This window comes from Podarcis vaucheri, assembly GCF_965113315.1.
Source record: "Podarcis vaucheri genome assembly, chromosome: 15".
Classification (NCBI taxonomy): domain Eukaryota; kingdom Metazoa; phylum Chordata; class Lepidosauria; order Squamata; family Lacertidae; genus Podarcis; species Podarcis vaucheri.
Window position 1 is genome coordinate 44,065,194 of NC_138753.1, and position 14,597 is coordinate 44,079,790.

Sequence of the window (14,597 nt, forward strand, 5' to 3'; positions counted from 1 at the left end):
TCTGATATGCACAACTCCTTTAACAACAGTCTCTGGGAAAACAAAATTATATGTTATAAACTTCATCACTGGCCTGTCTGTCTCTTCTTCAACCCATGACATTGCAAAAGCTTAATCCAGCACGATTGAGTGTAGCTGCCCATTAGCAAATGGTGCAGATAAAATCCCAAAGCCTGGTAGGTAAAAAATCCTTGTGGCTAATCTCTACTGCTGGCAGCCTGTTGTTGCTGTAAATCTGCTGCCAGAAATGTTATGTGTTGTGTTTACACCCAGGCCAAGACAATTTGGCAGGACTATTGGACATACGCCGTGAACCAGTTGGTTTATTTAAGATTACCTTCTGCTGTGCTTGAATCACTGCATGGGCACTGGCTGAAAATGCTCAGCTGCATTTTACACACATCTCATCTCATCTGTGCCATGTTTTGCATAAGACAAACATTTGTTGGTTGCTTTAGGTCTTGTTTCTGGGACAGGCAGATCCAAAAGCTTCCTCTGCTTGGAACTTGCAAAGGCTCTGACGTCTCAGGCATCACCTTTCCATATTCCCACTTTAAAGAGGCAAGTAAAAAAGAGGTTGGGAAGAGAAACAGCCATTCTTCAAAATGTGCACTTCTGTAACAAGTGCACACCAGCTAAAGTTCTGAATCCCAGAGAAATAAATTGGATCAAACTTTACAGCTGAATAATTCCTTCTTTTTGATTCCAGTGGAACATAATTGGAACTAACATATTGTTACGAGGATTGCGTGTCTCCCCGATCTCTGTCAAGTGGTAGCAAGATGGCAAAGGGTACCAGCTGCTTCTCCAGAGTTTTTTCCATTGGGAATCAAGACGGAGCAGAAACTGTTGTGCCGTTTAAGAAATATGGTTTCTTTTAAACGTATGTACATCAGAGAATTTCAATGGAGGGAGTGCAAAGTTTACAGCAGACATTTCTATGTCTCTGTCCCAGCCTGACTTCAGCCAGCCTGCCAAGATGATTTTGCCCTCCAGATTCAAGAAGCCTCCACATGCAGTTCTCTACCTATTCCCTGCTTCTCCTTCCCAAGAACTACGGCTGCCTTAGGTTTGGAAATTACCATTTTTTGGGTGTTTTTTTAAAAAAAAACAGCTCAACAATTTTGTGGGTTTCCTAAAAAGAGCTCAAAACCTGGTTTTTACTTTTTGAAATATAGCAACCTTGCAGAAACCCCTTCCAAGCAACTTGTCCCCTTCTGTCTGCTTGCCCCCCTCCTCTCTGCTATTCCAAGCCTACTTTTAAAAGGTGATGATTTCCCTGTAACCGACTGTCCTTGCTCAGTGTAACCTTGGGAACCTCCTCCTTTGGCACAGACCCAAGCATTTCCCTCAACACCTTTGGTCATGCTTAATGGCTTGTATCCCAGGTGAGGCCCTGGCCTGGAAAGGAAGCTTATTTTTTCTGTATTTTCTGTATTTATCCAAGAGCTGGCTTCCCCAGCTTCTTCCCTTCAATACCCCAAGTATTATCTAAATTCTACAATATTATTAATTGCTAACATCACTAACTCTAGCAGTTAAAGGTGCCCTTGCACGCCTAAACTCTGTTACCCCAAATTTGAAACATTATGATGGCTTGCACCTAACATGTAGAGGTAAGCTGTTAAGAGAACTTTTAAGGCCAGATTAGACATCACATTCAAGACTGGATCTCTTCATAAAAATTGTGTGTGTGTAATTTTCTAGTTGGGTTTTTGCCTGATTGAGAATGAATTATATCTCCTTTTCAGTTATTTATGCATCTCTCTACACTTGTGAATTTCTGTGCACCAGAACCACTGTCATCATAATTAATAACTGATCGTGCTCAAAAATCGAGGGCTCATATACCCAGGGAAAATGTAAAATTTGGTAAGAATAAGAAAGTATGTGCATGTCTGTTTGTGTAATGTATATACACACACAAAAGCAAGAAAGTTTATGTACCTGTGGCCTATTTCCCCTTCCCTCAACTGAAGGAAGTCTAAAATGAAACTGCAACCATGTTAAGTATAGGTTTGAATAAGTAGTTTCCAGTTTTTCTTGTGTTCATTTTTTAACATCTCTTGCATACTTTGATGTGTTGGAATCAACAAGTTTCCCACAATGTGCATTGCAGCTCAGTCTATTATGCTCTTCTATTCTGTGGGAGAGCAATTTTTTGTTGCTACAGTAAATGGCATGGTCTCTTCCCATGGAAGCAGCTGGAGGCCACTGTACAGAAATTACTCTGAATGCCCGTACATATTTTAAAGTTAAGTGTGCCTTCTGGGTAATTTCTCAGTGCATTAGCTGATGGTCATTTGACCTCACAGACAAACTGTTGGGCTAAGTGCAAAATGTAAACTCTATTATAATTAAACTTTCCTTTTCTCCCATTTTCAAAACATGACTTCTTGCCAGTGTCCACTCTGATGTGAAAGCATTCTAGCTTCACGTCTTTTGGAGCAGCCAACCCTCCCGCACTGTCATTACAGTTGTGTACGTGTAAATGTGTGCAGAAGGGTGTTGTTTCCCAAACTTTTGAACTGCGCCTTCAGTCAGGGCTTTGCCAACTTTTTTGTGCCTGTGGGTGCTTCTGCAAAAACTGTCATGGACACGACTTCCCCTTCTCAAGCACACATGGCAACTTGTTCTATTGGCTACAACAGAATTCTTCTTTCAAGTCTGACCTTGGCATGGGGGAGTGATGTTTTTAGGGTCAGGGAAGGCCTCTGGGGCACATGTGAACCTACAGGTGACATGTTGGCAACCCATGACCTAATCAGATTGGTTGTCGCTCTGCGTTTCACATTGTTCAAACCTTTTCTTGCCTAACTGTATAAACGTTTAAAAACTTTTAAATTATTTTTTTAAAGTGTCATGTACTTCAAAAGAACACACTTTCTGGTAAGACTGCAATCCTATGCACAGTTACTTGGAAATAAACAAATAAATCACTGGAACTTCATTTAAAAACATCCAAGTTTAAATGAACTTGAATTTGTTAACTGTGTTTGGAAGAAGGTCCATTACATTTAGAGATGTTGTCTAGCCAAAACAACTAAAAGAACAAATCATGTTTCAGTCCCTGTAAGAGAAGTCTGATAGGGAGAAAACAGGGAGGTGGTTTATCTATGGCGTGGCTCTTGGGATGGCTGTGGACACACCGTACATTTAAAGCATCACCCCCAGCCCAGCCCAGCCCAGCCCAGGCGCAAGAGTCCTCGCAGAGCTTCACCAACTACAATTCACAGGGTTCTTTTGGCGGGTGGGGCAGATGTGCTTTAAATGTATGCTAATTAAATTTCCGTGGAAAAAGTTGCCACAGAAGCTGCTTCATCAATTGGCAGAGCCTTTACTCTTCCAGCGAGCATAGGATTAAGCGACACCTCCTGGGCTGCTCTTCTTGCTCAACCCTCCTTCCCTCGGCCTCCATCCCTTCCTGCCGTCATCTGACCACAAGCCAAAGGGCTCCGAGTCAAGCTGGGCAGCCCCGCCCGCCCGGGGGCGGAGACAGCGCCCGAATCGCGCTCCAACTGCCAGCCTGGCGGGGGAGAAGGACGGCTGCAGGAGCCAATGGGCGCCGCGCCCCTTCCTGCTTGGCCGCCCCGCCCTCGCACCTGCCAGCTGGGCGACTTGACGTAAGAGCGGCGGGCGCGGCTTGGGAGGTTGCGCTGCGTCTGGACGGGCCACGTCCCTCCAGCTCCCTGTTCTGCCCTGCCCTGCCTTTGACACGTCAATTCCAGGTAACCCCGGCCAGAAACGGAAGACATTTACCTGGGAGTAAGCCCCAGGACTTACTTCTGAGTAGGCATTGTTAGGCCTGCGCTGTTAAGAGGTGATGTGTGATCTTGAAGCATGTTTATGGTCTAAACCACTGAGCCTCTTGGGCTTGCCAATCAGAAGGTCGGCGGTTCAAATCCCCGCGACAGGGTGAGCTCCCATTGCTCGGTCCCTGCTCCTGCCAACCTAGCAGTTCGAAAGCACCTCAAAGTGCAAGTAGATAAACAGGTACCACTCCGGCGGGAAGGTAAACGGCGTTTCCGTGGGCTGCTCTGGTTCACCAGAAGCAGCTTAGTCATGCTGGTCACATGACCTGGAAACTTTACGCCGGCTCCCTCGGCCAGTAAAGCAAGATGAGCGCCACAACCCCAGAGTCGTCCACAACTGGACCTAATGGTCCCTTTACCTTTACCTTTAAGTCCTACTTACTCAGAAATAAACTTGAGTTGGGTGGGATTTGCTTCCTACTAAGTGCCTTAAGTAGCTGCATTTCCTTTGTGAGGGTGTGCTGGCTTCCTTAATAATCCCCCAGGAAGCAGTGTGAAAGGGGGAAGGCAAAAGCCAGAAGGATTCAAGGGCTGCAATCCCAACTGCAAGGAGTAAATTCACATTCAAACTTCTGTTTAAACATGATTGTGAGATTCAGCTGCGGTGCTGGACTGATCTAGCGGGAGTTCAGATGAGAACCTTTGCATTTCAAGGGTTGGAAGGGAAGCAGGGACAAGATGAGGAGCGCAATCCTAGGTATGTTTACCCAAAAGTAAAGGCCCCCTAAGTGCTCAAGGGCATACAGTAATGTACTCACAGTCATGCTTAAAGCAGCAATCATAAACACACGCAGGAGGGAGGGAGACAATGGGGCTTACTAAGGGCAACCAAAATGAACAAAGCGTTGGAGCAGCTTCCCTAGAAGGAAAAGTTGTAACATTTGGGACTTTTTAGACTGGAGAAAAGAAAAGTAGGAGAGCTATGATATACTTGTATGCAATTATGCAACCTGTGGGGAGAAATGTGATAGAAGCCATTAGGACTTGGGGACAGAAGAAGATGAATGTTGGAAGATCCAGGAAAGACAAAATAAAGTACTTCTTCACAGGGCACATAGTTAAAATATTGAATTTGCTCCTGCAAGAAGTAGTCACGGCCACCAATTTGGATGGCTTCAAAAGAGAACTTGATGGGAGGATAAAGCTATCAGTGACTCCCAGCCGTAATGGCTGTGTTCTGCGTCCAGGGTGTGAGGCAGATGCCTCTGGATGCCAGTGGCTGGGAAACGGAAGTTGAGAGAGGGCTGCCTGCAGGCTTCCCAGAGGCACCTGAGTGGCCATTGAGAGCAGACCGGGGGAGAGATGGGTCTTTGGCCTCTTCTTATGTATAAGCATGCACTGTAAGTGCACATGAGATTGTAGCCTTTGCTATCTTTTGTGTGCTTTCCATGGAAGGTGTTATCAAAAGGAAGTGGCAGAGAAGACAAGAGCTTTCCCCTCTTCTAACTCTGCCTATGGGTGTCTCGTTACAATCTTTGTGAGACCACCCTAAATTCTCTGTATTTAAACAACAACATCCAGGAAGTTCTATGTGCAATTCTGTGTGCACATGTCACCAGATGGGTAAAGTTGGTCCTATAGGGCAGGTAATTTCAGTGATTTTAGGTCATTGTGTATATGGATGACCGCTTTAAAAAAACAGCTATGCTGTGAGAGACCTGTGTTTCAATTAGTGCTATACAGTAGTCCGAAACATCCGGCTGCTGGCTTCTGTATTTTTAAAGGAAGAGCAGCAATCGGTACAACCTGAGAGATTTTTTTTAGCACAGCCTAACATTGAAGCCTGCAGAATGTCCCCTCCATTTCATCTTTGGACTTTTTCACCGTATCTGCACCAGTTAAGGAATTTTTAGTTCTCCAGTTCCCCCAACCTGTCTTATTCCTGACCCAAGGTGGCAACCTGACATGAGCCCTTAGTATAAAATTTGGAAGATATCAATACTACGTAATTAGTTTTTCTGGGACAAATTTTCATATACATTTAAAAAAGTTTACTTGCCTATATCTCTGTGATTTAAACAACAGTCTTAGGAACATTCTCGTATGAAATGAGTTCTAGAGGGTAGCCATGTAAGTCTATTAACAAAAAAGAGAGTCTCGTGGCATCTGAAAGGCCAGTAGATTTATTGTAGGATACGTTTTCGTGCATCTGATGAATGGGTACAATTCCACAAATGCTTACACTGCAATAAATCATATTAGAGGTACCACGCACCATGTTCCTATTCTCTAGAGGAAAATAGCTACTCAAGGCTATTGTTTTTTTGTGTGGGTGTATTCTCCGATGCGAAATTGACTCAGTTAATAGCGGGTTCATACTTGACTGCCCACATATCACTGCTTTATTAGTTCTGTGATGCTTTCCCAGTGTTAATGCATTATTGCTGTCGAGAGATATTCTTGTAGTATAGCGCAACAGGACTGTTTGTGGTCTAAGACTTTAGAGGATTTCAGCAGCCAGTTACAGGAAGACATGCACTGATTGGAAAGGAAGCAGTATTTCTGCCCCAAAATGGTTGTCGCTAGAAACAGCACTGAAAGTGGGATTGTGTATGATTGCCCTGGTACTACCATGAACGCAAATCATCATGAATGCACACAAAAAAGGATCTCAGTTTGGGACGGCAGCAAATCTGCATAGCTGCTCTAGAGGCATTTCAAAAGCAGTAGTAGTCTTCAATTAGCTGGTCAATATGTAGTCCAAAAAAGGGCAGATTCTCCTGAATGGTTGTCAGTAGCCCTGAGTTCCATTAATCACTTTTGTGGATGTAGCTGAATATGAATGCCATTTGAGTAGGATCAGGAGGTACTGGATACATACGCTGGTTTACATCACATCCAAGTAGTAAAAAGCATTTTATAAACTGCTGCTTTTAGGCTATCATCCCACAAAAGAAGCATAATATGAAAGAGTTCATTGTTAAGATTGGCCAAGGTCTTTAAAAATGTACATGTTAAAATAGATGCAGTTGATGACAGATAGAAGTGGGATTAATGTGAGATTGGTAAAAACCTTCCTTATATAAGAACAATGTAATTTAGTGAGCAGGGGAAGATGAAGAGAGACTGTTATTATTCTGCAGGTGATGGAACTACAGCAAATGCAAACAAGTGGCCTGGAGAGAGGATTTGGCACTTGGCAAGAGACCTCGGAAGTAATTGCCTTCCTATAACTTACAAAACTGCACACAGGCTTGGTGTGTGGCTTCATTTTTGAGAAGCTGTACGTTTTACATCCTTTGTCTTTCACAGGACAGGATGAAGCTCCTGATCATTTATTTCCTGGCAGCTGGTTTGATGGGTGTTGGTGTGCAAGTTGCTGCACAGGGAGAGGAGTGCCTCTTTGAGAGGCTGAACGAGAAGGATGCCCAGTTTTGTAGGTGAGCTCATGATTCCCTCGCATTTCCCATAGAAACACAGCCCAAGGGATCATTTTATTACATCACGGCCCCTGACAATGTGATAAGCAGTTTATTTGAATATCATAGTGGTGCATGGCAATGACATTTTCATATTTTACACAATGGGTGCACCCAGAATTTATGTTAGGGGGGTAGGCTTTATGCTGGGGGCGGGGCGGGGCAGAACCTCAGTTAGTTAAGTATATTTATTTATTAATTTACTGCCCACTGCACCCCCCCCCCCCCGGCTACATCCATGTTTGCACACATTGTGCCAGAACATTTCTGGGAGATGTGATGCAACAGTTTTTGGGTAGGAGAAGGTCTGCATGTGCTTAACTCTTCTATTGAAACAAACTGGAATTAGTTGTACTTAACTTTGGCTGCATCTTGCTTCTTATTCTGGAATTTAGAGCGTTGTAGGGAGGGGAGCTGAGGAGTCCTGCGGGCCAGCAGGGCGTGGTTTGCTTGTTTTTTGCATTTAGTCCATGGGCCTGAGGGTCCCCTGCCCTGATTTATAGTATGAATATTGTAATCATGCTACTCACACCTTCTGACTTTGAATTCTCCATCACTACTGTACTAAGCTATTAAAAAAAGTTCCATTGTAAATTCCTTTCTGTACAGAAATGATTTTATAAGAATCATGTAATCTTTGAGAAGTCCTTGGCCACATCACATCATTTTGGGTTAACTTTTGCCTACATTAAGAAAGCCTCTGCTATTTAGCATACTATATTACAGGCCCTTCTTGGTCTGCATCAGGGGCACTTTGGGGAATGTGTTAATTTGCTCATTAAAGGGGAAGGGGAGGAAGAGAGCTTTCAGTGATGTGGAGCAGATTGCAAAGAGACGGATGAATTAACCTGGAAAAATAAATAATAAGGGAGTCAAATATGGGATTGTTAGGATGCTTGTATAGACGTAATCTAAAAAATGAAAAGAACCAATTAGCTACACTTTAATTACTTTAATAGTGTGTACAAGGAAAGGTGCATTTTCAATATGGATGTGTGAAGTAATTATTGTACGATGTGTTACTGGTTGTGGTCACAGAACTCAGGTGTATAAACTTTATTCTGTAGTAGTTTATCCAATGCAAGCTTTCTTTTGGGGACAAGGTGAATATATTTAAAATTTATACTTTTCATAGAATGCTGCTGATCTTCAACTCACTTCTTGTTTGGAGTCTTTTGTAAGATCTCACTCCAGTTTTATGTTGCTTACAGAGGAGATTTAGAAGTTTTGTATCCAGAGCTGGGAGATGTTGGCTGTACATTTATTCCAAAGTGCAACCAGTACCGTCAACGGATCAGCACGGAATGGACCAGCCCAGATATCAGATACCACCAGGCAGATGAGGTAAGGCAGCAATGGTGTCATTTTGTGAAAATGTTTTTGTTCATGTCAGAGATATTTTGAATACAGACCTGTCATCAAATCACATATCATCTTAATATTTTTTTTTGTAATAGTGTTTAATATCAGAAAAGCCAGCAGCCCAGGGATTGTTTCATGAAATCCTGTTTGTACTCTCACAAGGTAGTGACATGAATAAAATTTCAGTGCATGATCAGGAAAATCCAGGTTCAAATGTTCAGGTTGCTTTCAGCATGTCAATGGGAGGGATTTAATCATATACTGGGAATTTAGGTTTGTGCAATTAAAGTATGTTAAAGTGCTCTCTTGCAATAAATCCACTTAAAAAAAACTTTTTGTGGTTAGGAAACCAAAGGGAAAATGCACCAAAAATGTGAGATAATTGACAAGAAGATTTATAACTTCCATGCAAGCAAATCAGGATTCTGTGTTCATTGTTGTATAACCCCCTGCAACAAATCAGAACAAACACTCAGTTAAGAGCGGACATTGCATAAGCTCCATGTAAACCATGTACAATAAGCAGGTCATTTGGAAGAGCCCCCCCCCCAACATGAGCTCCCTGGGTGAGAGCCAGTCACTGTCCCTCAGCTTGATCTCCCTCACAGGACTGTTGTGAGAATAACTGGATACTGAGTACTATGTGCACATTAGAGGAAGGGTATGATAAAAAGGAATAAACAGCCGGGTAAGTTAAAACAATTGGTACACAAGCAGCACTAAAGTGCATCAGACACAAATGACCCTGGGCTGGGAGCCCCTCTTGTGGCACTTTGGCATCATTCCTGCACTGTTGATTCCTAGGCACATCTTCTTCTAGAGGAGCTCTGCTAGTTGCTTCTTTCTTCTTTTCTGTTTTTACAAGGATCCAGGCGAAAGGGAGGGATCACACTTGCAGAAATGTTTGTTTAGAAGAAGCATGCACAGATCCTTCAAAAAGCACGAAAGTGTCACTTTTCTGGAGGTATAACTTGAGATAGTGGGAGAGGTATTGGCTATATTCTATACTGGAAATGCTATAATTTGGTATAAATTCCACACCCCCTCATCCCTAGCATTTCCTTTGTTGCCTCCCAGACCCTGGAACTTGCATGGTGAGCCATATGGTGCACAGTGACATCTAGTGGCCCCATAATATATTGCTTTTAAATGTATCATTTCTCTGTACTGTATATCTTTATTAGTCTGGGATAAAGAATTTCATTATCAAATTTCCTACAGGGTCTGGGGCACCATTTATGTGGAAGTCCTTCTGCAGAGGTCCTGTGGTTCTCAGACAGTGCCAGTCCATTTCAGTGGAGCTTGCAAAGAACAGCTTCCAAGAACTGCATTGGCACTGTTGTTCTTCAGTCACACAATTCTCAATTGGTGACACAGAATAATAAAAAGGGAGGCTGGATAAACACATGTACACAATCTGGTAGAAACTGGAGAATATCAGACTCAGCCTAGACTAAGCAACATGAGGCCCACAGGCACAGAGCCCCTGCCCTATTATCTTTCAGAAGGCTTTGAGAACAGGTCAGCTGCAGGCAGGCAAATGTTGTCCCCATTGTCAAGGGTGGGGAGAAACAGTATCCAGGCAAGTACTTTACATCAGTAACAGGAAAGGTCCTAGAACAGATAATTAAATAGTATATTCCCCTGTGCTGTCCTTGCAGAGAAGCTGGAAAAATGTGGGCAAGACACGTGTACTTTTAGGTGGGTTTGTAGCTGGTTGACTGGCTGAACCCCACAGCTCCCTGCTGTACTGGAAACGAGTGACAAGTGGGGTGCTGCAGCGTTCTGTTCTTGGCCCAGTGTTGTTTAACATCTTTTTAATGACTTGGTTTGGAAAGTGTATGTCCAATAAGTGAATATAGACGGGGGTTTGGTTGTTTTTTTTTTGGGGGGGAGAGGGATTGCATACCCTCAATCATTTCTCGGATTCAACAACAACAACATTAGTACCCCACGCATCTGACTGGGTGGCCCCAGCCACTCTGAGCAGCTACCAGCATATACAAAAACATAATAAAACATTAAAAATTGCCTTCATATGTCTTCTAAAGCTTGTATAGTTACTTATCTCCTTGAGATCTGGTGGGAGGGTGTTCCACAGTGTGGGATGAAGAAACAGAGGGGATGCTCATCAAATTTGTAGAAGACGCCAAACTGGGAGGGGTAGCTAATACCTCAGAAGACACAACCAACTGCATTAGCTACATTAGTATCAGATGTCATTAGCTTTGTTGCAAGGTGCTGTTTAACTGAACCACTAACCTGTTTGAAGATTTATATATATGATCTATTACCCTGAATGATTAAGTGAACGCAAGGATTGCAATCATTTATTATATTTCTTTGATCTGATGAATTTGTGATATAGCTGTATTGATGCTTGGCTGTAACTAATTAGATAATTGTTCATAATCAATTTAAAATATATTTAGTGAAACTGGGAATATAAAAAATTAGTGGATACATAGCCTGGAGATTACTATCAGACTGGTAAAATTGTCGTGAAAGAGAAGAAATTACCTAGTGAGCTAATTTAATTTCTTAGTGATGTCTGGTAAAAAAACAACTGTGTCATGTTCTGCAGCAATTTCAGCCTCACAAATCAGGAGAACCTCTGTAATTGACATCAGGTATGATGTCAGATCAACCACTAGATATGAGAAAATTAATTTTAAGTTTGAAGGAAGATATCCAAGATTTTAAAAAATAATGTAAATGAAAAGGCAAAAGCAACAGAAGAAAAACTTATTTCAATGGGAGTTATAATAGATGAAAATGTGAAAATAGCAGCTGAGTGATCAACTCAGGTCAACAATTTAGTACAAAAAAATTCAGAACTGACGAAAATAGTGCCAGACCTTAAAGGTAAAACACAGAACCTAGAGGAAGCTCAGAAAAAATTACAAAATGAAAATAGAGAGTTGAAAAGGGAATGTGATAAGATAAGGAAAGAAACAGCAGATCTGAAAGCACAGCAGGATTCAACTTTGGACTCTATTGCGATGTTGCAAATGCAGAGAAGGGAGAATACCCTAAGATTCAGAGGACTTACAGAGGACGCAGAGGAAATAATTGATAAAAAAATCTCAAAAGAGCTAGCAGCTTGGTTAGACCTAGAAGAAGCAGAAGTAGCAAAAAAAATTTTAAAAAAATAGAAAAAGCATTCAGAGTCAAATCTAATGTAGCAAACAACTGGCCGGCTGATTGTTTAGTCTCTTTTAACTCTATGGATTTCAGAAATAGAATTTTACAAGCTAGTAACAAGAAGAAATTCCAATCGGAAGGAAATGATATTATCGTCCACAAGATTATCCCAAATCGGTTGATAAAAAAGAGAGAAACTTACAGACCTCTCACCGAGGCACTAGAGGCAAAGGCAGTGGACTATAGGTGGGAGTATCCTGAAGGCATCTCTTTTTTCTTTAAAGGGAAATGTAGAAAGTGCTTGTCGGCATTAGATGCGGACAAGTTCTGGAGAAAGTACCGGAAAGACCTCGGAGGAAAAAGGCAATTGTTGGGAGAATCAGAGGAAATTGGACAAACAGTTGAGAGTTAGGAGACAGATCTAGGAAGGGAATTTATTAAATGTATACTGAGACCTTGAATGTGTAATTTATTTATTTATTAATCCTTTGACATATCATAAGAAATAAAGTATGGATTATAAATTTATTACTTGGAACGTAAATGGTTTAAATGAAAAATCAAAAAGGAACAAGGTGGACCATATTCTGGTTAAGCAAAAATATGATCTAATCCAGTGTTTTTCAACCACTGTTCCGCGGCACACTAGTGTGCCGTGAGATGTTGCCTGGTGTGGCGTGGGAAAAATTGAAAAATTCAAAAGATTTAAAAAACCAAAAAAATGTCAAATTTTCGCCCTCTAGGCGGGCGACAGACTGTGTCCTGGGTATGGGTGGGGTGGGGTTTTTGACCCTGCCCTCGGCCAGCAGGGGCGCCGATTGGCGCTCCTCAGGGGGACACCCTCCACTTTTCTGATGTCTGGGCTGTGATTGGTCCAGACTCCAGCCTGGACCTATCACAGTAGCACATCATCTTCCAACTTCCTTCCCGCCCGAGCACAGTGTGCGCAGCAGCAGAGAGAAGAAGACTTCGTGACTCGAGTCACCAGGAGGACCGGAGCAGGAGGAGACAGATGGAGACCAGGACTCGGCGGGAGTCGGCACTGCAGAGAGAATCATAGAATCATAGAATTGTGGTGCCCAGAACTGGACACAGTACTCCAGGTGTGGTCTGACCAGAGCAGAATACAGTGGCACTATTACTTCCCTTGATCTAGATGCTATACTCCTATACTCCGCATCCGGATCCAGGATCCAGACCAGGCCGCAGGTGCAGCGTTAGGTGAGGAGGTCATCTGGAACCAGTCGGTCACGGTCAGGTCTCGGAAGAGAGACGAGTGAGTCCCAGCCCTGTGCAGCAGCAGCAGCCCAGTAAGTTTATTTATAGTCAATCTAGGCACAGAGTTAATTTTTTTAACATTTTCTAATGGTGGTGTGCCTCGTGATTTTTTTTCATGAAACAAGTGTGCCTTTGCCCAAAAAAGGTTGAAAAACACTGATCTAATCTGTCTGCAAGAAACTCATGTAGCGGAAAAACATAAAAGAGTATTAATAAATAAGAGATTGGGGCTTGAGTTTATTGCATCAAGTAAAGAAAAAAGAGAGGGGTGGTAATCTATGTAAAACCTCAGCTGGAGCCAAAACTGCTTTACAATGATGAAAAAGGTCGAACAGTGATTATAGAGGTTAAGATCAATAATGAAAAAGTGATAGTTTTTGGAATTTATTCACCAAATGAAAGAAAATTCGAATTCTATCAATTCCTGGAAGAAAAAGTCATAGAATATTTAGGGGGGGGAAATTATATTATTAGGAGATTTTAATGGAGTAGTCAATCCAAACATGGACAGAACAATAAAGAAGAAAGAAAAGAGGCAGAACAAACTCCCAACTACATTTTTCCAATTAATAGAACTCCTGAATTTGTTCGACGCTTGGAGGTTTAAGAATCCAACAGAGAAAGAATTTACACATTATTCAGAGCCACATAAACCGGCGGGACGAATCGACACAATCGGGACAACAAAGGATTTATTAAATAATATTACAAAAGCAGAAATCCACCCAAGGACAATTTCAGATCACAGGCACTTTTGGAAGAAACTGATTTTCTGAATCACATTTCAATCGGGATTTAGGCCAAGTTTTGGCACAGAAACTGCTTTGGTTGCCCTATATGATGACCTCTGTCAAGAGAGAGACAAGGGAAACATGTCCCTGTTAATTCTTCTCAACTTCTCGGCGTCTTTCGATACCATTGATCATGGTATCCTTCTGGAGCGACTCTCCGAACTAAGGGTGGGTGGCACCGCTTTGCAGTGGCTCCCTTATTATTATTATTATTAATATTTTATTTATGATTTTCAATTGTATACATTTCAAAAAAATTACAATCATTTTAACATTCAGAACTTGACTTCCTTCCCCCTCTTTCTGCAGTTCCTTAAATTTATTTTTTAATATTTTCTACATATCTAAATTAACTTAATTTGCTCATTTATTCATCTATTTTAAATATACAGTGGACGCTCGGGTTGTGAACATAATCCGTGCGGGATGCACATTCGCAACCCGTGTCTGCGCATGTGCGGGTTGCGATTCAGCGCTTCTGTGCATGCGCAGGGCACGATTTAGCACTTCTGCGCATGCGCAACCGCCAAAACCCGGAAGTAACCCATTCCAATACTTCTGGGTTTCGGCAGTCCGCAACCCGAAAAAACGCAACCTGAAGCGGCTGTAACCCAAGGTAGGACTGTTATACTCTTACAAAACTGCAGGTTATTACAGTTTATTTATAAATATTCAATAAACCATTTCCATTCTTTTATTAAAAGTTTGCTATCTTGATTTCTTACTTTTCTGGTAAGTTTTGGCATTTCTGCATATTCCGTAAGTTTTTGTATCCATTCTTCTTTTGCTGG

The 14,597-nt window shown here is 42.1% G+C and overlaps 1 protein-coding gene across 4 annotated transcripts in view; it reads left to right on the plus strand.

Moving 5' to 3' along the window:
* Positions 1-3,608: 3,608 nt before the first annotated feature.
* PEBP4 (phosphatidylethanolamine binding protein 4) overlaps positions 3,609-14,597 on the plus strand; it is a gene marked incomplete at its 5' end in the record, with an annotated part of 268,449 nt that continues 257,460 nt past the window's right edge. The window contains 3 exons of one of the 4 annotated variants that reach the window (XM_082200676.1): positions 3,609-3,728; positions 7,070-7,192; positions 8,443-8,575. In XM_082200676.1, coding sequence (XP_082056802.1) covers positions 7,071-7,192; positions 8,443-8,575 — 255 coding nt within the window. Of the gene's footprint in view, positions 3,766-6,898; positions 6,968-7,064; positions 7,193-8,442; positions 8,576-14,597 lie in introns of those variants that run through there. The other 3 variants (XM_082200674.1, XM_082200675.1, XM_082200673.1) reach the window with 3 other exon arrangements.